The sequence below is a fragment of the Chiloscyllium plagiosum genome, chromosome 26 (assembly GCF_004010195.1).
Source record: "Chiloscyllium plagiosum isolate BGI_BamShark_2017 chromosome 26, ASM401019v2, whole genome shotgun sequence".
NCBI lineage: Eukaryota > Metazoa > Chordata > Chondrichthyes > Orectolobiformes > Hemiscylliidae > Chiloscyllium > Chiloscyllium plagiosum.
In genome coordinates this window covers 6,323,300-6,346,673 of record NC_057735.1, presented here as the reverse complement: position 1 = coordinate 6,346,673, position 23,374 = coordinate 6,323,300, and the positions used below count along the sequence as shown (strand labels likewise).

Here is a 23,374-nt window from a genome sequence, read left to right as displayed (position 1 = left end):
TGATGAAACTGGTGAAGTCCACATTGATGCCCTGGGGTTGAAGTGTTCCGAGGCGGAAGATGAGGCGTTCTTCCTCCAGGCATCAGGTGGTGAGGGAATAGCGGTGGATACGGCCCAGGACCTCCATGTCGTCGGCAGAGTGGGAGGGGGAGTTGAAATGTTGGGCCACTGGGCGATAGGGTTGATTGGTGCGGGTGTCCTGGAGATATTCTCGAAAGCACTCTGCGAGAAGGTGTCTAATCTCCCCAGTGTAGAGGAGACCGCATCGGGAGCAATGGATGCAATAAGTGACATTGGTGGACGTGCAGGTGAAATTTTGATGGATGTGGAAGGACCCTTTGGGGCCTTGGATGGAGGTGAGGGTGCAGGATTTTGCAAATTTAGCATGGCCAATCCTGCACACCTTTGGACTGTGGGAGGAAACCAGAGCAAACCCACGCAGACAGTCACCCGGGGCTGGAATCGAACCTGGGTCCCTGGTGTTGTGAGGCACTATAACACCTATGCCATTTAGTTTTGATTCAGTAATAACTTGTATTTACATGACACCTTTATACTAAATAAAACACTCCAAGGTATTAGAGTCAATACAAGACAGAATATGACCATGAGGTAAAAATCAAGCATAGAGATAATATTACTAGGCTTGGAATGTACAGGCTATGTCTAATAGTGTGGGGGCATTGGTTCAAATCCTACCACAGCAGCATCTGACAAACTTAAGCTTACTTGAATAAACTTTGGACTAAAAAGTCAGTCTTGTTATTGGTGACTGTAAAATAAATGGATAGTTGTAAAAATGCATCTAGTTCACCAATGTCTACTATCCTTTCCTGGCCTGGTCTGTATATTGCTCAAGATTGGCAGATTATGGTAAACCTTTCACTTTCCCTTAAATACATTCAGTGAGTATCTCAGCTCTCTTCAAGGCAGTGGTTTGACAGCTCTCTCAAGGGCAGTACAGCACAGGACTCCTGAAAAGCTCGGGAGATGAGTTAGATTTGAAGGAGGAGGCAGTCCCAGAGCTTGGAGCCTTCACAGCTGAAGGGACAGATGTCGGTGACAGAGAAAAAGAATACAACACCAGGTCACAGTTTAACAGGTTTATTTGGAAGTTCAAGATTTTGGAGTGTTGCTCCTTCAGAGAAAAAAAAGCACTGGATTCACAGGAGTTCAAAGGTTGGAAGAATACTGAGGGTTCAGAGTAGGAGAAGGGTGATGTCAATGAGGGATTTGTAAGAAGGATGAGAAAGTCAGTATGGGGTGACTAATTAGGTCTATACCTATCAAGCCCATTTGGGCTCGCAGAGATTTGATAATTTTTGACACAATCAAGACTAGTTGACTAGAATAACATGATTTTTATACTTCGGACAGGTCAATTTCTCACTGATCAGTCATCTCTGATTCATATCACTTCATTTTACTCATTTCTACAGTGGATCCCATAATCACTCTTCATTTGGGAAGAGTTCCAGGCAGAATGCAATGATAAGAATTGAAGAAATAAGACGTGGAAAAGTAATAAGTATGCAGTGTTCTGACAAAACCTCAATATCCTTCACTTTGATGAACTCCACCAACACAGCAGTTACAAAATATTGTACCATTCACCAGCCACGACTTATCATCCCAGAGTCCAAAGTTCAGGAGCTGGCCTTTCTGAATGGTTATTTCTGCTCTAATGCTTGCACGTTTCACAACCAGTCTCATCCAAACGAACATCAATGTGGAGATTTTGGGATAATTTACTGACACTGATGATGTTTGTTCCCACAAAGCTCTTACCTCTCTTGATAATGGGCTGGGACTCGCAATGTGTACCATTAGGCTTTGTTCCATCAGCTGAGTATTTTCCTTTGACCAGTCCGTTGCCTGGAGTGAGAGCTGATAACAGTCAGCTAGGGATGTCTAGGAACTCAGTGAACGATGTGTTCAGCAGTCTCCTTCCTTATTCAGTGGGATGTGAGGAATCAGAATGAAACAGGGTAAACTAGATTCATACCAGTTACCGGAAAGAGAAATACAGAGAGAGAAAGGAAGATTAGACAATGAAGAGGGAGGTAGAGACGGAAAGAAAAACTAAAAGAATTTCAACATTTTTAAAATCTGCAGTAGGCCAGCCTAAGAGAATGAAGGTCTATGTTTATAATTGCTGACCTTCTGGGCTAGAGAGGCAGAGTGATTGTCATTAAAAGTGCACTCCTGGCCAGACTTTTTCAATCCCAAGCTTGCCACAACTGTGAGCTCATCCAAATTCTGCTTTTTAACACATTGCACAGATGGGCTGTCACAATTCCTCTGTGAGATCTATAGCTGTACTTCAAAGCCATTCGAAAGCCACACTATGATGTGCTGTAGTTAAGAAATGCACCACAGTATTGCAAATATTTCTCTTTTCTTTAACACCCTGCAGTATTTATTTGTAGTTGATACCACATATTTATGCTTTCCCAACTTGGTGTCTGTAGTTATCTCATTCCAGCCTAGTGAAGCACCTTGGGGTTATTTTCTCTTCACCTTAGTGACATTTTCCCAGTGAAAACATTTTTTGTATCTTGCAATTCTTAATCTTGTTATCCCCTCCCTTTATGCATGAACTCACTTTCAAATATTTTTTCAAAGCCTTTTAATTACCTTTGCCTCATTAGCCATGTAAATCATTCCATGATCCAGGGACCAGCTATGTACGTGTACAACGAAAAGAAAGTTATTCTGACTTCTCCTTTGAATTTAGGTGTAGAGGAGTGCAGTATTTCAAGATCCATGAACAACCCACATTTGTGCCTTGCTCTCCAGCTCCTTGGTTGCTGCCTGACCTGCTGTGCTTTTCCAGCACCACACTCTTGACTCTCAGTGGGATTGCCAATCTAGAGTGAATTGTTTGAAGTGTACAAGCTCAAGCATTTTGAAGTGAGGGGATGTTCATGTCAACCACTCTGGGGTGTGTGCCAGAACACTCAGGAATTGTTGCATTTACTCATTCCCTTTCTCTTTGTGGGGAGCAGGTGGGGGTCTGGAGGGGAGAAATGAAGAAGAAAGACTGGTGCTTGACCTGACTTGAGGGAGAGCATCACTTGTTAGATGATCAGTATTCAGCAGACAGTCACTTGTGGCGATGGTACCACTGTTTATAGCTGATTGATTGACCTGGGTTTGTGTGTTCAGTATTGCTTTTGTAATAGATTCCATTCTGGTGGCTTTCCTCCATCTCTCCTCATGTTCCCATGGTTACAACTGAATAGATGCTAAGTTTTGACAACAGTTACTGCACGATTCAGGGACAAGTGGAATTGTTTCCTGATTAATTCATTAGCGCACACGATCAGTGGGTTTTTTGTTAATTGCTCCAAAATCCAACACTTTTCCTTTGCTCGAATGGCCAGTGAGCACAAGTTGTGGGCAGAACATGTGAACTTCCCTTGAGCTGGGGTGTCCTTTGTGCAGTTCTGCTAATTGTGGGAAGCACTGGGATAATGCACTCACTCACCTATCAAAATGCTTTGTCGGGCATTGTTGTGGTAGAAATTCAGCCAATCATTGCAGGACAAATTTGCCCGGAGACACTGATATTAAAAAAGTACATATTTAAACAGACTCTGCACTTGAATTGCCCAATTTCACTGGCACTGAATTTTGTTTGAAGCTTTGATATCTATCCATAGCATGTTCCTTTAACATTTGTTAGTGTTACTGGAGCAGGCAAGCGTTTAGCAATTAATTTGAAATAGTATAACTCATATAATTAGCAGGGTTTTTTTGAAGAATCTCTGTGTGTTCTTAAATGTTCAGGAACCAAATCAAACTCTCAGAAATTCATTTACATTTTCAGAAGTGTTAGACCATAGGAGCAAAAGTAGTCCATTCAGCCCATTGAGGCTGCTGTGTTAGGTTAGATTCCCTACAGTGTGGAAACAGAATCTTCAGCCCAACCAGTCCATGCCAACCCTCCGAAGAGTAACCCACTCAGACCCATTTCCCTCTGACTAATGCACCTAACTCTATGGGCAATTTAGGATGACCAATTCACCTGACCTGCACATCTTTGGATTGTGGGAGGAAGCCAGTGCACCCAGAGGAAACCCACGCAGACACGGGGAGAATGTGCAAACTCCACACAGACAGTCGCCAGAGGTTGGAATCGAACCTGGATCCTTGGTGCTGTGAGGCAGCAGTGCTAACCACTGAGCCACCATCAGCTGATGAGATCTGATAAACCTCAACTCCGCTTTCCCACCTTTTCCCCAGAACTCTTGATTCCCTTTGAGATTAAAAATCCGTCCATCTTGCCCTTTAATATACTTAACAACCCAGCCTTGATAGGTCTCTGCAGTAATGGATTCCACAGATTCACTACCCTTTGAGAGAAGAAATTCCTCCTCATTTCGACCTGAAATGTAACTATACCTCAGTAAGATGTCTCACCTGAAAGTGCAGAACCATACAGGGAGTGTCAGCCAAGCTAACATGTGCAAAGTCTTTGGAATGGAATTTAGATCCATAATTTTCTGACTTGTAGTTGAGAGAGAGTTACATATTGATCCACAGCTAAAGACAAAATGGAGGATCTGGCAAATATTGTTTTCAGCATTTGGTGACTTGATTTCTGACTGTTTGTCATGTGATGAGTTAGTATTGTGCTATTAAGTGTTCAGAAAAGATTTATGAGGATGTTGCCAGGGTTGGAGGGTTTGAGCTATAGGGAGAGGCTGAACAGGCTGGGGCTATTTTCCCTGGAGTGTCAGAGGCTGAGGGGTGCCTTATCCATGTTTATAAAATCATGAGGGGCATGGATAAGGTGACTAGATTAGGGGAGTCCAAACCTAGAGAGCAGAGGTTTAAGGTGAGAGGGTAAAGATTTAGAAGGGATCGAAGGGGTGGCCTTTTAATGGTGTATGAATTAAATGAGCTGCCAGAGGAAGTGGTGGAGTTTGGTACAACTGCAATATTTAAACAGCTTCTGGATGGGTCTAGAGGGTTTAGAGGGATATGGACCAAATGCTGGTAAATAGGACTAGATTACTTTAGGATATCTGGTCGGCATGAGCGACTTGGACCAAAGGGTCTGATTCTGTGCTGTACATCTCTATAACTCAATGTGGGTGGTCCCAAGGAAGGATATTCAATTATTTCCATTTATTATCCTACTGTGCAGTAAGGTACATTGACTGATGAGTTGGAATACATCAAAAACCTTAGTGAGAGTAAGCCGCAAGGGTGGGTTACTGGTCTCCAGTTTTTGCATTAGCCAACTAAAAAATAATGAGGAAGATTGAAATTAATGGAAGTTAGGTGTTCAAACAGTTGACACATAATGCTTCATTCAGAGGAAGTACCTTTCTGACTGTTTTCTGATAGACAAAATACAAGAGAAGGTTCGTATGATCTATTTGTATATATTGTTCCATTTCCAGAAAGAGCAATAGTTGTCCCAGTCTGGAATTAACCATGGATGATAGCCTGACATGAATGGATTAACTCTTGTGTACTGCTTCCAGTTATCCTACATCCATAATGTGCTGCACAACATTCAGCTTCTCATTGTGATTTTGTGAATGCTGCTTTGCCACTAACTCTGGAGAACAGTTCAGCCTGTAGAAACTAATTGAAAGCATGGGTAATGGATTACCTGAAATTTTCAAAACATAGTTTGCTAGATTCTTGTTGGGTAGGGTCATCCCGGGATTTGAAGTTGTGATGAAGATCAGCCATGATTTGATTGAATGATGGAATAGTTCCAGAGGACTGAATGGCCTCCTGCAATTCTTATCTATCTTTCTTCCCCAACTTCTGAACTCTCAGACAAAGTATTGGGCATGTTTTGCATTCTTCACTGAACACATTAAGCAATTTATTAAAATTAGGTCTCATTATTAAACCTGGGCTGCACTTACTTAATATAGCAGAGAGAAAATAAAGCAGGTGGCAGCTTGTCGATGAGACAATCTTACTAAAACTGTCGAGCTGCTTATATGACAAAACAAGTGTTAGGGAAAGTGTTGATGAAATGTGGAACTTGCTAACACAAAGAATTGTTGAGGCAAACAGCACAGATTGCATTTAAGAGAAAGCTAGACAAGCAGATGAGGGAGAAAGGAATAAGAGTTTGTAATGGAAATAGTTTCATCAAGTTACAACAAGACAACAACACAAAAAAAAGCCATTTGGCCCATCTAGACCATGTCAGATTCTGTGTTCACCATGCATCTTTTCCTACTTTCCTTCATCAGAAAGGAGAAGACACAGGGATGACCTGCCAGAAATCTTTAAGATAATGAAAGAATTTGATGCAACTGAAGAGAAAAAAAATACATATCATTTATGGGAAAGATAAAAACTGGAGAGCATAGAACCAAAAGGAGGCATGTGTTGCCCACTGGTACAATAGAGGCCTTTTGAGACCAGTGGGCACTGCAGGAGCTGGGGTTTAGCATCACCCTGGACATTGTTATTTTGATTTGGTGAGTTTCTGTGAACCATGAATTGTTTCTGTTATAGACCCACTGAGAGCTGTTAACCCACAAAAGTCTGATGATTTTAGAATAGAATAGGTTGACAGTCAAAGGATTCAGCTAATGAGTTGGTTGAGATCCTCCATTAGCAATTGTTTAATCAGTAAGATTGGAATTGAGGTCACAATCAAATCAGTCCTGATCTTCTTGAATGTTGCAGAAAGTTTGAGGAGCCTCTCAATTGAATTTCAATGGCTTCCGACTTTGAATCCACCTGGGTAGACAATAGAGCTATTCCTGATGAAGGGCTTCTGCCCGAAATGTCGATTTTCCTGCTCCTCGGATGCTGCCTGAACTGCTGTGCATCTCCAGCACCATTCTAATCTAGACTCTGGTTTCCAGCATCTGCGGTCATTGTTTTTACCTCGAAGCTTGAAGGGCCAATTGACCTTTACTTCCCCCTATTTCTTTTACCTCAGGTTAAAACAAACAATGTTAATGTGAAACAAGTGAATTAATGTACAAATGCCTGTGCCAACCCTTGAATAAATATTGTAAAGTAATTAGCCAAGATCTTACAAATGGCAGAGCTTGAAGGGCTGAGTGACCTACTGTTGTTCCTTGTATGATTTTGGAAAGAAAATTAACAATCTTTGAGATGTGAGTATCACTAGCAAAGCTGGAGTTTTGCTCATCCTTTGTTAGTCTCAGATGGGCCGCCTCCTTCCTGACTCATTGGTGGCGTAGTGATACAATCAGGTGTGAGTGAAGAGTCCAGTGATATCTTTACTATTCTAGCACTAAATTTTAAAAAAGACCATCATCCATGCAGAAGGTAGGTTAAATCAGTTGAGATAGTGCATTAGGTCTGGATTGGGTCAAGACCTGGGTGTAGGTTTGCTCGCTGAGCTGGAGGGTTCATTTTCAGACATTTCATCACCTGGGTTAAAACGAAATGAGTATTAGGGCAAGTTCAGCTTAGAGATTTCACAAGTCACTCAGGCAGGCACCAGGACTGACCAAGGTATCCCGTAGATATTGGCAACCCTGCAATAGCTTGTCCCAGTGATATTCTTCAAGTGATAACAGCCATCTTTGAATTAAAAGCTCATAGGTTTAAGTGCTACAGTCCAGGGCCTGGGAACAAAGTTAAGGTCTTGTTCCAGTGGAGTGTTATATTGTCGGTGGTTCAGTTTTCTCAGATGCAACATTATAACAAGATCCTGTTTATTTGCATAAGTGGTTGTATAAAAGACCACCGCACAATCATTATATTAAAAACTTCATGTCCATTGAATTATCCAAATATGCTCCATGGCCAAATAATTAGTTTCTGAAGCATCCACCTCATTGAATATGGACCTCATCCAGTTTTTGCACAGCAAGGTCTCATGGCAAGAGGTAAGTAAACAATTTGTCTGTTTTGGTGATGCCAATTAAAGTATAATTATTAGCTGGTACTTGAGGAAAACACTCTTAATTCATCTTCAAATATTGTAACAATTAGATTTCACCCTTCTCCCCAGCCCACAGCATTGTAGAGAGGGAGTTCCAGGATAGTTCCAAGTCAGGATAGTGTGTGTCTTGGATAGGAACTTGATGGTGTTCCCATGTATCTGAAGTCCTCGTCCTTTCAGGGGTAGAGGCTGAGGGTTTGGAAGCTGGTGTCAAAGGAGGTTTGGTGAGATACTGTAGTGCAACTTGGAGACGGTGCACAGTGCTGTCATGGAGAGTTGGCGGTGCAGGGAGTGATGGTGGTGGATGGGAGCTGATTAAGACAGAAGGGTCATGGAAAGTTTTAGACAAGGAATTCTGGAGCTTAGCGCCTGGAAACTGAAAGCATGGTTGTTAACGTGAGGCAAAGAGCAGAAATTGATGTTGTTCTCAAGTGAAAGCAGAAAATGTTAAGAATACACAATCAGCATCTGTAAAGAGAAAAAGCAGGCGCATTTTTCAAGTAAAGACACTACATCTTGCATTGGCTTTCCGTGCTGGAGATCAAAGGCATTCTGTGGGTCTGTTCTCTTGTCTAGCAGCTGTTTAGAAAATGCAAAAATATTTTCTGCAAATTGCTTCAACTAACAGCTCAGCAAAGTGCCTTTTCTTTACCTTTAATGAAAACAGCGCTGACTGTTTGATCTGGGGCCTTTTGAACAAATGAAAGCTCTGTCTCTCACTGTCTCAATCTCTCTCCCACTGACCATCAAACCCATGACAACCAATATTTCCTCAGGCTCAGTGCTGCATTCAACATGAAGCTGGGAAAAGAATAACCAATGAGGAAGTGAATCAAGAAATCTATAAATATTACCATGAAATCTCACGTCCTAAGAAGCCAAAGACTTCAAGTGTTTTACATCACTGACACAGTATTTTGGCAATAAACTAGTCTCCATGTGAACAAGTAAACCCATTCAGGCTGTTCTTGAGGTGGCTGGAGGTGTCCGAGAGCTGGAAGGGGTATGGGTCAGACCGAGAGTTGGAAGGGGTATAGGGCAGACTGAGAGCTGGAAGGGACATGGGGCAGACCGAGAGTCGGAAGGGCGTGGGACGGGCCGAGAACTGGGACGAGCGTAGGGGCAGACCGAGAGTCGGGATGGGCATGGGGCAGACCGAGAGCCGGAAGGGGCATGGGGCTGACCGAGAGCCGGAAGGGGCATGGGGCGGACCGAGAGCTGGAAGGGGCATGGGTCAGACCGAGAGTCGGGACGGGAGTAAGGGTGGGCTGGCTTGTGGCTGGAAGGTGGGAGGGGTGTGTGGTTTGTTGTGTTGCCTGGGGTGCTATGATGGATACACTCCGGTTCGTCGGACTGTTTTGTATGTATTTGGGTTTACTGTTTCCTTTTTGATAAGATAAGATGGGATTTGGAGTTCATCCCCATTTCCCTGTGAACTGGTTGTACGGTGGGGTTTAGGGTTTGGCCTTATGCCCCTTTTCCCTGTAAAGTGCTGTTTCTTGTAAATCGCTGCTTATTGTTCAGTGTTAATTGTTTGTTTGTATTTTGTACTATTTGATAAAATTTAAAGAAAAGTAAACCGATTTGGCCCTGTAAGTCCTTCAGGGAAGACAAACTGCAGTCCTTACCCAGTCTGACCCCCATGTGACTCCAGGCCTACAGCAAAATGCTTGACTCTCAATTGTCCTCTGACAGAATTGGGCAGTCACTCAGTCAAAGGGAATTCTTAGGATCCTTCCAGTGTGGAAGCAGGCTGTGTGGTCCATTGAGCCCACGCTAACTCTCAGACGAGCATTCCACCCAGACCCATCTCCATCCCTGTAACCCTGCATTTCCCATCGCTAACCCACACATCCCTGGACACTATGGGCAATTCACCTAAACTGCACATCTTTGGACTGTGGGAGGAAGCTGGTGCACCTGGAGGAAACCCACACAGACACGAAGACAATGTACAAACTCTCCGTAGACAGTCACCCGAGGATGGAAATGAACCCGGGTCCCTGCTGCTGTGAGGTAGCAGTGCTAACCACTGAGCCACCATGCCACCCCAATGGTTCCTCATCCCATGCAAGAATAAAGAAGAGAATCATGTCATTGTCTTTCAAACAAAGTCCATTTTTTAAGTACTTTTAATTTCTCATGTTTGAATTGTCACTGACACTTGCTATGCCTTTCATTTAAGTGATAAGAATGCACTAATGCACAATTGACCTAATTAGTCCAACTCTTTAGGAAAATGCTGTAAAAACTCACGTGAAGCACCACAGGTCATTATGGCTGTTATATAAATGTAAGCTGTTGTTTCTGATAGTCACTGAACATGCCAGTATAATAGAGAAGTGCAGATTTAATTGGTGGCTGGAACAGTGGCCATCAATACCCATCAGTGCGAAAAGCTCTTGTGACACCTTGTTCGCATCCCTACCTCTAGGCTTGAAGGTCTGTGTTTATTCCACCTGCTCCAGACATGTGTCATAAAGTGCCTGAACAGTTTGACTAGAAATGTCTATCCCTCACCTTGATAAATAAGTCAGCTTAAATGATGGAGCTAAGTTGGGTTTTTTTTTGCATAGTATCAGGTGTCCTGGCTTATAAATGTGCACATATAGTGAGATTTACAGCACAGAAGGAGGCCATTCAGTCCATTGTGTCAAAGAACAAAGAACCTTAAAGCACACAGGAACAGGCCCTTCGGCCCTCTAAGCCTGTGCTGATCCAGACCTTCTATCTAAACTTGCTGCCTATTTTCTAAGAATCTGTATACCTTTGCTCTCTGCCCATTCATGTATCTGTCTAGATATATCTTAAATGACGCTATCGTTCCCACCCTTACCACCTCCGCTGGCAACACACTCCAGGCACGATTCCATTCAAGGGCTATTTTCTTAAATGTCTGCCATTGTCATCTAAATTTTCTACTTTGTTTCTCTTAGTCCACTCTAGCCAAATCTGCCCTTATTCTTTTGTAATTATTCTTATTTAAATTTAGTTCTATTGTTTCCTAGCCAGGTTTTTCATTCTTAAACTCATTCTTAAGTTCCACCACATTATGATCACTGTTTCCTATGGGATCTTTTACAATGAGATAATTTATTAAACCTGCCTCATTACACAATTCACATTAAATCTAAAATAGCCTGCTGTTTAGTTGGATGCCCCACAACATATTGTCCTGGATAACTGTCCTGAATATAATCTTTGACTTCTTCCTCATGGTGACCTGATCAAAGTCTTCAAGATATTAACAAGAAAAGACAGAGTGGATAACTATTTCCACTGGTTGGATATTCTCAAACTAGGGGCAGTATCTGAGAATAAATGCCATATCATTCAGGAGAGATGTTAGGAAGCACTTCTACACACAAAGGGTCACAGATGTTTGAAAATTCCTACCACAAATGCAAATGGACGCTGGATTAGTTATTAACTTTAATTCTAAGATAGACAATTTTTTTTTGAACAAAGGTACTGAGAGAGATGGGGCAAAAGCAGGTATATGGAATTAGGCTGCAGACCAGTCATGCTTTCATTGAATGGTGGAACAGCCTGAGAGGCTGAATGGCCTACTCCTGTGTTTCTTCTGCCAACTTGTTTTTCCCAATCAACATGAAGGTTAAATACATGCATGATTAATGCACTGCCTTTTTTACATCCCCTCACTATCTCTTGATTTATTCTCTGTCCCACAGAACAGTCAGTGTTAGGAGCCCTGTAGACTACTCCAATCAATGTCATCTTCTTTTTGTTTTTTTCTTACCTCCACCCAAACGGATTCCACATCATCCAATCCAAGAACATCTCTTGCTGTCTTAGTTCTTCCATCTTGTAATTAACAAAGTTATCCCAGCACCTTTCTCTTCCTAACTTTCTGACTGAAAAATTACATACCCCGGAATACTTAGTTCCCAGCTTTGAATTTTCTTGGAACCAGGTCTCTATAATAACTGTAAGAGCTGCACAAATGCAGGTTTTTGGGCATGATCTCACAGTTATTACAGATACATAGTTACAAGGAAATCCAAGCTGGGAACTAAGTATTCAGGGGTATATAGCTGCACAAATACAGCTATATTTGGGTATGATAATCTATTTATTATGTTTCAAAATACAATGTACATTTAAGTAAAAAGCCATTAATTTTGCCATTTTACTATTTTTCCTTCTTTGCCCTATTTGCTGAATTGTCTTTTCATTTTGTACATTCTGTCCTTTCTGTCTAACTCTGGGTATCATTATTCACATAGCTGCAGTGGTCTCATATATTTTTGTTTTGTACAACTAAGCAGGTAGTGCTCTGAGGACTATTACACTGGAGGTTATGCTTTTTAGTTTAGCACCCAGCTGTTCAAAGTCTTCAGCAAAACATGCTATTCACTCCTATCATTGATTGGATCTCTCCACTCCATTTCCAAGTTCATCTCCAGCTCAAGGGAGATATCCTTAACCCTGGCACTGGCCAGATAACATAGCCTTCGGGACTCCCACTCACAGACACAGAGAACAGTATCTATTCCCTAATTGTTCTGTTCCTATAAATTGTCATGATTTTTCCTTCCTGCAGTCCTTACTCACATCCACACAGCTTGAAAAAATCTGTTAAATGTTGGATAATTGCAAGGGCTGATGCCGTGTGAGAATTCCCCTTGGGTTCTCATATCTACCTTACCTGCAGTCCTACTCTCCCTTCCCTGATCGCAGACCAATTTTGAATGATCGAGTGTGGGAAGGGGAAGTGAGACTGGAGTAAAATGTTCATGTAAACTTTCCCTCTCCCTGATGTGGCGCAATTTCTGCAGCTCAGATTCCAGCTCCTCAATGTGGATCCAAAGTTCCTCAAGCTGCAAACAGATGTGCTTGGCCTGGATCACCCTGGTGTCTATCAGCTCCCATATGCTGCAACGTAATTTGTCCTGCCATCTCTACCATATTTAATTCTTGGTGTCGATTACATAGAAACAGGCTCTTCAGCCCACCACATCTATTCCAACCAACAAACACCAACGTACACTAATTCCATTTTTCTGCAATTGATCAATAACCTACTGTACCCCGATTTTTTAGATGCTCACCCAGATGCTTCTTCAATGTTGTGAAAGTACCTTCCTCCACCACATTTCAGGTAGCACCTTCCATATTTCTAACACTCTCAAGCTGATTAGATTACCTACAGTGTGGAAACAGGCCATTTGGCCCAATACGTCTATATTGACTTTCCGAACAGTAACCCACCCAGACCCAATTCCCTCTGACTAATGCACCTAGCACTAAGGGCAATTTATCACAGCCAATCCACCTGACCTGCACATCTTTGGATTCTGGGAGGAAATCAGAGCAGCCAGAGGAAATCCACGCAGATACGGGGAAAATGTGCAAACTCCACACAGACTGTCGCCCGAGGCCGGAATCAAACCTGGGTCTCTGGCGCTGTGAGGCTACAGTGCTAACCACTGAGCCAAACATTTTTTCTTGTGCTATAAGAGCTGCACAAGTACAGGTTTTTGGGTATGATCTCACAGTTATTACAGAGACATGGTTATAAGGAAATCAAAGCTGGGAACTAAGTATTCCGGGGTATATAGCTGCACAAACACAGGCCTTTGGGTATGATAATTCATTTACTGTAGAGATCTCCTCTAAACCATCTTAAACTTATGCCCTCCGGTCTTAGACATGTCAGCCATTGGGAAGAAATTCTCACCATCAGCCCTGTCTATGTCTCTCACAATTTTATATACCTCAATCAGATTCTTTTCAACCTCTTCTGCTTCAGGGCAAAGAAACGAAGCCTGTCCAGTCTCTCCTCATCATTGAGACTTTCCATCCTAGGCAACATCGTGGTGAATTAATTAATAATAAAAGTTAATTTATTATTTACTTTATTATCCATGTTATTTACATTTGAAGAAATCCCCATCTTTAGACTGTATCATTTTGTTAATGCTATCATCAATCTATAACTAACAAGCTAATTTTAAGAAAAAGAAAAAAAAACTGGAAGCCAAAATACAAACTGAAGACCTCATTTTTACCTTAAAAACTAGAAATACAAATCTGTTCACCAATTCGCAGCTTTGTTTCAGGGAAAGCAACAAACACGTCCTCCTTTCTTTCTCTGCTCAACTCCTTGAAATGTTTAACTCTAGCATTGAATTGTAATTTGTACTCTCAAGAACTAAGTCACACTAATTTGGCTACTTATGTACACTCCCAACACAACAGGTCTACCTGAATTATTTAATGAGGATCCAGTTTCAGTTGGTTCTTAATTAAATTGCTTTTTCACGAGAACCATTGAGGGAACACCACTAAATGCTGGCAACTGCAAAAATTAAACTGTAGATGTTAGATTAATGTTGATTACAAACTAAATCAGATTTGTGGAAACTAAAGATTTGGACTTTCTTACTCAACAGATGTGCACAGTCAGTCCAAAATTAACTGATTCCTTTGCCCCACTCTAATCCATCTCCATAACCTCCAGCCCTATATCCTAACCGTGGACAATAGTCTTTTTCCACAGCATTCATGGCTTAGACATTCTCTCCCTAAGCTTTTCCACCTCCCTCTCATTCTTTGGACCTACTTCAGTCCTCCAAAGGCTTGTATGTTTCTTTTTTCTGTATCCATTTACCCTCGCACATCTCTGCAGCACCTTGGCTATTGTCTACATTAAATATTGCTGTTACTTCTTTGGCAGCATGGTCCCTTTAAACATGTCATGATAAGACAGTTCCTTCACCTCGCTTTGCAGTAGCTTTGCTTTTTCTATTTCGTGAACAAATGTTGTGATTGTGTTGATCTCTGAGGCAGTGTTAAACTGTGCAGAGATCATATGCTAATAATTTGACACTTGGCCTATGAAAGCACATAATTGTGAATCTAAACCTTGTCACAGCAGCTGTGATCTGGAAAATTACTGATTTAATCTTGCTGCCCTTTCAAATCGCATCCTGCTATTATAAACAAGAATCTCCCTGATTAAAGAAAGAATGATTTACATTTGTGTAGTGCCTTTCATGACCTCAGGAGGTACCAACATTCTTTAATGCTAACAAAACACTTCGGGAATACGGTCATGTTGTAATGCAGGGAACACAGCTGCCAATTTGCACTCAGCAAGTTCCACCAAGTACCTATGTGATAATGACCAGACAATCTATTTTCCTGATGCTTATTGAGGGATTAATGTTAGTCCATCATGCTGGGAATATCTCCCTTGCTCTTCTTTGAATAAACTTGGGTCATTTTGTACCCACCTGACAGGCAAATGGTTTGAAATCTCATTTGAAAAATGGCACTTTTGACAAAGTAGCATTTCTTCATTACTAATTTGGAGTGTCAGCTGAGATTTTGGGTTCGCATCTCTGGAGTGGGACTTGAAATTCTGACCTTCTGACTTGGAAGTGAGAGTATTATCCAGCGATCTTAGGCTTACGTTTTACAACAAAAGTATTTGAATCCTCGGCCTGTGTTCAATCAACTCTTCAGCTTTTATCCGTGGAGTGTACACCCCTCAAAAACCAAAAGAATTACAGATGCTGTAAATTAGAAACTAAAACTGAAATTGCTAGAAAAGCTCAGCAGGTCTGGCAGCTTCTGTGAACAGAAATTGAAGTTAATGTTTTGGGTCGAGTGACCCCTCTTCAGAACTGGGATATTCCTCTCGTTTTATTCTAAAACAGATTGCCTAACAAATTATTCTTATTAAACTGCGTCTGTCAACTTTCTGCCCACATTATGAGCCTGTTTATATCTGCTTGATGTTGTTTGAGAGGTTACAGATCTCCAGTTGCTTCAATGACCTTCGAATACAGTGAATCTCTCACAACTGGGATCTGAATTCAATCTAATGATTAGATTAGATTACTTACAGTGTGGAAACAGGCCCTTCAGCCCAACAAGTCCACACTGCCCCGCTGAAGCGCAACCCACCCATACCCCTACATTTACCCCTTAACTAACACTACGGGCAATTTAACATGGCCAATTCACCTGACCTGCACATCTTTGGACTGTGGGAGGAAACCGGAGCACCCGGAGGAAACCCACGCAGACACGGGGAGAATGTGCAAACTCCACACAGTCAGTCGCCTGAGGCGGGAATTGAACCTGGGTCTCTGGCGCTGTGAGGCAGCAGTGCTAACCACTGTGCCACCGTGCCACCCACTGATGATGATCACAGGGGCAGGGGTAGGAAAAATGGAATGACTCCCTCCAATTCCTTCATTTCCTTTTCCAGTTTAGAAATCTTCTGCTTTTGTATGACAAAGTTGTTACTAAAATGTAATGCAGAACACAATCAAGTTTTCACCTTAGATTTTCGGAAACCTCCACACCTGAATTGTGTTGGAATAATTTAATTTGCAAATCAGTTTTATGGCCATGAAGTTTCATTACAGGTGATGGGGAAGTATTTCCTCAGCTCTCACAGACCCACTTCTTTCTTCCAGCTCCATCACCTGAAATTAAAATAAGTGAAATGAAGAAGTTTAAGCGCCGTTTCTCACTGTCAGCTCATCGGACGGAAACTATTGAAGAGTCACTTGCGGAGTTTCAGGAACAAATCACCAACCAGATAAAGAACAGGAGGAATGATGGTGAGTAGCTGAGAATCCTGTTAGACTGACTACCCAGTGCAAAGTTAAATTATTGACACTGACTGGTCAGTGTATTGTTAGATTACTGACTGACCAGTCACTATACTGCTAGATTATTGACCATCTGGTCAGTATACTAATAGATTACTGACTGGTCTGTATACTGTTAGATAACTAACTGACTAGTCAGTATAGAGTTATATTACTGATGGACCAGCCAAAATGCTGTTACATTACCAACTGACTAGTTGTACATTATTAGATTACTGACTGACTGGTCAGTATACTTCTGGTTTATGGACTGACCGATTAGTAGCCTAAAGTTTACTGACAGATCGATTAGTTAGATTATGGACTGACTGGTCAATAACCTGGAGTTTACAGACTGGCCAATACCTTTTTAAGATTGAAGACTGACTGGTCATTATCCTGTTGAATAGTCAAGTCTCACTAGCCTGTAATGTAACTAAAATTCCTTTTTCAGTCAGTGGAGCTACTAAACAGTTGAAAACAATGAAAGTGAGATTCTGCATTTACAGGCCAGAGAAGTTGAGTATAACTTTGGCAAGACCTCAGCTTGAATTGAATTCTTTGTCACTGATATTTGGTTGTATATGTTTCAGGAGCAGAGGTTCTCCTGTGATGCCTCTTTGTGGGGCATATGATCCATGATGATCTGAGACCTATTCTTCTGCTGAGCTCGGTTAGCTAGTCACATCAGGGTAGGTAGAAATCCCTTCACTCACTGGTAGTGAATCTTTGGAATTCTCTACCCAAGAACACTGTGAGTACTCAGTCATTTACCATATTGAAGACTGATTATTGGGTACTAAGTAAATCAAGGCTGTGGGGATAGTACAGGACAGTGGTCCTGATGTAGAAAGTGGGTGACAATCTTATTGAATGTTGCAACAGATTTGAGAGGTCATGATGTCTCACCCTGCTCCTATTTATCTTAGGGCTTTCAGTGGGGAGGGCAAGAAGGCAAAATCCCTGTTGGGAGCTGTTTGTCTTTATACCAGGGCAGGCAGTATCGAACTTGTCAGCTTTAAAAGCACACTGCCTAGCTCACACTCATGATCGAAACACAAAAAGGAGAAATCATAGAATAAGCCATTTAGCCCACAACACCCCTCCAAAGAGCATCCCACCCCCATCCACCATCCCTGTAACCCTGCATTTCTCATGTCCAATCCACCTAACCTGCACATCTTTGGGAGGAAACCCACACACAGACACGGGGAGAATGTACAAACCCCACACAGACAGCTGCCCGAGGCAGGTATGGAACCTGGTGCTATGAGGCAGCCGTGTTAACCACTGAGCCATCGTGCTGCTCCAAATGTTTGGAGTATCTTCAAGAAAGAGGACCCCAGCAACTACATAACCAGAACGCAACACAATTGGAGGAGGCTAGCCTGCTTCTTGAGCTTGCTTGACCATTCAATGATAAAATTGACTGTTCTGCATATCATCTCCAATCAGCCTTCTTTTCACCAAATCCTGAGTTTTGTGACAGCCATAATGTAAAAGTCTATAGTAATTCACAATTACTAAGACTACAGTTGGAGGCTGTAGGTGGTTTTGGGCTCTACATTACCGGAAAGGTGTTGAGACATTGAAGTGCAAATTCACTGGATTACCGTTTGGAATTAATTTGAGAAGGCAGTAGAAAAATAGAAGCTTTTAATATTAAAATATGCAATTTTATTGAGGTGAAAGATTTACAAGGATGTTGCCAGGGTTGGAGGATTTGAGCTATTGGGAGAGGCTGAACAGGCTGGGGCTGTTTTCCCTGGAGCGCAGAGGCTGAGGGATGACCTTGTAGAGGTTTACAAAATTATGAGGGGCATGGATAGGGTAAATGGACAAAGTCTTTTCCCTGGGGTCGGGGAGTCCAGAACTAGAGGGCATAGGTTTAGGGTGAGAGGGGAAAGATATAAAAGAGACCTAAGGGGCAACTTTTTCACGCAGAGGGGGTACGTGTATGGAATGAGCTGCCAGAGGAGGTGGTGGAGGCTGGTACAATTGTAACATTTCAAGGCATTTGGATGGGTATATGAATAGGAAAGGTTTGGAGGGATATGGGCTGGGTGCTGGCAGGTGGGACTGGATTGGGTTGGGATATCTGGTCGGCATGGATGGGTTGGACCGAAGGGTCTGTTTCCATGGTGTACATCTCTATGACTCTATGACTCACCAAAAATCTACCCATCTCAGTTTTCAAAGCTCACAAACTTTTGACGCAGAATTTTCCAGATTACTTTTGTGCCAAAAAAATCTTGAACTTGCTCCTCAAAAGCCTGTATCTCATTTTAAGATGCTGTTAAGAGGGAAGAGGCAGAGTGTCTCTTCCCTCTGAAGGGTTACAACTGACCCATTTATGTTTTTACTGTACCAGATCATATCTGGTAAACACAGACAGATATTGTTGATGCAGCTACATTCTTGTGGCTGCGTTCACAACACAATATTTTTTGCTTCTCTCTTTTCCAACATTGCCTGGTAAAGGTCTTCTTTAACATCATTTCCCCCATCACTTCCCCCACCCCCAATTCCACATCTGCCATTACCAAGATTCATTCCCATGACAGCTTTTACCAGAGCTTCAATCTTCATGTGATTTCACCAAAAATAATTAACTCATCAAAATTGAGGCAATCACAATTAAGCCTCAGGCAAGCAAAACATTAACAGAGAAGAATTAATGAAGCAGACATAATGAGGCATAAACTCAAGATTCAGGCAGGACTCGTCATTACCTTTCCCCATGCTTCAGTTTAATGCAGCATCGTTTTGACATTATCTAGAGTCTGTGGGTGGAATCATCTGCACATAAATGATCTCACTACCACAATAAAAGAAGAAGTGCAGGGAAGGTCTCTATGCTATCCTGATTAAAACTTATCTTTCACCCAATATCATTGAAATAGATTATCTGGTCCTTATCTTGTGGCTGTTCGCAAGAGTTTGCTGTGTGAAAGTTAAGTTCCCACACTTCCTGCAGTACAATTGTTGTTACACATTGAAAGGATAATTCAGGCATTGTAAAGTGCTTTTGGATGTTCTGAGTTGTAAAACACACTATTATAAACTGATGCCTTCTTTCTTTATGTCATTCTGATGTTCTGCTTTCAAATGTGTTGAAAATGCTTTGTCAGCATGGTGCAATGTAGACAGTCAGAAAGTGCCTCAGAGACTTCCAGTGATAAAATGTGAGTATAGACCAACCACAAATCTTATCCCGCTGGCATGCTGTGAAATTTGCACATACTTGGTGCTTTCTCTAGTAACTGCAATGTTAAACATCCAATGTCTAAACCCAACAGTACCTTAAATCACAGAATCACAGAGTAGTCATGGTGCAGGAGGGGACTATTTGGCCCATTATATTTGCACTGACTCTCATCATGACTTAGTGTCTATCTCCTGCCTTTTGCCCATACCCTTACACTTAGTTTCTATTTAACTAATCATCTGATGCCCTCTGGAATTCCTCAAATGAACTTACCTCCACCACACATCTATGCAGTAACATTCCAGATTCAGGCACTTGTTATGTTTTCACTCACTATACATTTGCTTCTTTTGCAAATCTCTTTAAACCAAGTTGCTGCTTTTAATGGAAATTTTAGATTAGATTTCTTACAGTATGGAAACAGGCCCTTCGGCCCAACAAGTCCACACCAACCCTCTGAAAAGTAACCCACCCAGACCAAGGCACCTAACACAATGGGCAATTTAGCATGGCCAATTCACCTGACCTGCACATCTTTGGATTGTGGGAGGAAACCGGAGCACCTGGAGGAAACCCACGCAGACACGGGGAGAATGTGCAAACTCCACACAGACAATCGCCTGAGGCGGAAATTGAACCTGGGCCCCTGGCGCTGTGAGGCATCAATGCTAACCACTGAGCCACCGTGCCACCCTAGTTCCATGTTACCAAACCCTCACATCCTCACACTACCACTTTTACAAAAAAAGACATCAATTTTTTATTACTTTTCTCCATTCTGACCCTCCTGTGGCCCACATCCCTCATGTTGTGCCTGAGATTACAAAGTCATTTGGGTAATGTTTGGAAAGGTATCTAGTGGGGTTTTTATTTATGGTTAAACTGAATTATCCACTTATATTGCATTATTCTCAATGTTCCTTGCTGTTGATCTCATTTTGAAGGGAACTCAAGCCCTAAGTCATAAAGGAGGATAATTCAACTTTATCCATTTTATAGCTTTGCAGTTCACATTAACACCTCACCACAAGGAATTCCACAAAATAATGCCTCTCAATGTCATTATCCTTCTCCATTTGGCAGCACACTTAATTCTCCAATATGGTTTTATATTGTAATTAATATAACCACATAAGCACCATGGGAATCCCTCACACCTCAGCGAGTGAAGGTGTTAAATCCCAACTGTTTGGCAGTAGAATTCCAGCAGCGTTTGAGTCCCAGTCAGTGGTGACAGAGGGTGGTGGTGGATGGTTGTTTTCAAATTGGAGGCCTGTAACCAGTGGGGGTGCTGAAAGGGTCAGTGCTGGATCCACTGCCTTTTGTCATCTGTATACATGGTTTGGGTGTGAATATAGGAGGAATGAGGCAAAAAAAAACTGCAGATGCTGGAATCCAAAGTAGACAATGTTTCGGGTGTAACCCTTCTGCACCTCCTGATGCTATCTGGCTTGCTGTGTTCTTCCAGCCTTCTGCTTGTCTGCCTAATATAGGAGGAATGGTTATTAAGTTTCCAATGATACCAAAATTGGTGGTGTAGTGACAGTAAAGAAGGCTATCTCCGAGTATAGTGGGATCTTGATCAGATGGGCCGACGGGCCGAGGAATGACAGATGGTGATTAATTTAGATAAATGAGGGGAATTGCATTTTGGTAAGACAAATCAAGGCAGGACTTATACACTTAATGATAGCATCCTGGGGAATGTTGCTGAATAAAGAGACCTTTGGAGTCCAGGTTCATAGTTCCCTGAAGATGGAGTCACAGGTGGACAGGGTAGTGAAGAAGGTGTTTGATACACTTACCTTTATTAGTCAGTGTGTTGAGTATAGGAGTTAGGATGTCATGTTGCATCTGTACAGGATGTTGATTAGGCCACTTGTAGAATATTGTGGTCAATTCTGGTCTCCCTGCTGTAGGAAAGATGTTGTTAAAGTTGGAAGGGTTCAGAAAAGATTTACAAGGACGTTGCTGGGGTTGGAGGGTTTGAGCTACAGGGAGAGGCTGAATAGTTTGAGGCTTTCATCCCTGCAGCATCGGAGACTGAGGGGTGACCTTATAGAGATTTAGAAAATCATGAGGGGCATGGATAGGGTGGTTTTTTCCCCCAGCGTAAGGAGTCCAAAACTGGAGGGCATAGGTTTAAGATGACAGGGGTAATATATAAAAGGTACTTTAGCGGTAACTGTTTCACACAGAGGGTTGTGCGTGTATGGAGTGAGCAGCTCAAGGAAGTAGTGGAGGCTGGTACAATTGCAATATTTAAAAGGCATCTGGATGGGTATATGAATAGGAAGGGTTTAGACCGATATGAGCCAAATGCTGGCAAATGGGATTAGATTAGTTTAGTTTATCTGGTAAGCATGATTGAGTTGGACTGAAGGGTCTGTTTCCTTGTTATATAACTCTATGACGCTGTGACTCTAAAGTTCAAGTTCTACTGCATACTCTATAGCAGTGTCCACCTGCATTGAAAGGTGCAGCATCATTGAACATGTCCTCAAGTTCACCCACTTTAGATCATTGTCTATTAAATCTGCAGAATTTGTGGAGGCTCTTGATTGTCTCAGTCAGAAATTGGGAGTTATCTAGCAAATAACTTGTCTCCTGACTCCCCAAGACACTCCACCATCTACAAAGTACAAGTCAGGAGTGTGATGGAATATTCCCCACTTGCCCTGGATGGGTGCAGCTCCAACAACACTCAAGAAGCTTGATACCATCAAGGATAAAGCAGCCCACTTGATGGTCTGTCTACCCACGATCTTCAACATTCACTCCATTCAGCACTGATAGAGTAGCAGTACCATCTACAAATGACACTGTAACAACTCACCACGGCTCCATCCAAACTAATGACCTCTGACACTGAGAAGGACAAGGGCAACAGGTGCATGAGAAAACCACCAACTGCAAGGTGCCCTCCAAGCTACAGATTATCATGTTAATGATAATGATCTCATAGTTAAACACTTGTCAGGGACTGATTAACTCTGTGGGTTAGTTTATTTAGAGCAGTAGAACACATTGCAGGTTAAGAAACTGATGTTTCAGCAAAACCACAGTTTTTTGTGGATGCAGCCTGCAGGCTCAAAGTAGACTAACTGCTGGATAAAGTCAAAACATTGTATGGACACAGTATGGGGAATCCTTAAAGGTGAACTCTCTAAAGGCAATGTACACATTAAACACCTCCTGACTAGGAACTATATCAACATATCTTCCCTGTCACTGAGTCAAAATTAGAACAACGTCAATATCTAACAGCACAGTGTGTGTATCTACACCCCATGGAATGCAATGGGTCAGCAAGGATGCTCATGGTCAATTAGATATGGACAATAAATGTTGGTCTTGCTGGGTGTTACCTATATTCTGAATTAATAAAAAATGTTGTCAGTCCTGCTTTCACCTATTACCCCATGCACTTTTCCAAGCGTGGCTTTAGATTAGATTACATTACAGTGTAGAAACAGGCCCTTCGGCCCAACAAGTCCACACCGACCCGCCGAAGCGAAACCCACCCATACCCCTACATTTACCCCTTACCTAACACTACGGACAATTTAGCATGGCCAATTCACCTGACCCGCACATCTTTTGGACTGTGGGAGGAAACCGGAGCAC

The 23,374-nt window shown here is 42.1% G+C and overlaps 1 protein-coding gene across 2 annotated transcripts in view; it reads left to right on the top strand.

Moving 5' to 3' along the window:
* LOC122563048 (cyclin-dependent kinase 18-like) overlaps positions 1-23,374 on the top strand; it is a 123,453-nt gene that overhangs the window by 17,018 nt on the left and 83,061 nt on the right. For both annotated transcript variants that reach the window (XM_043716381.1, XM_043716382.1), the window contains exon 2: positions 16,363-16,509. In XM_043716381.1, the coding sequence (XP_043572316.1) occupies positions 16,392-16,509 (118 nt within the window). In that variant the 5' untranslated portion in view covers positions 16,363-16,391. The remainder of the gene's footprint in view (positions 1-16,362; positions 16,510-23,374) is intronic.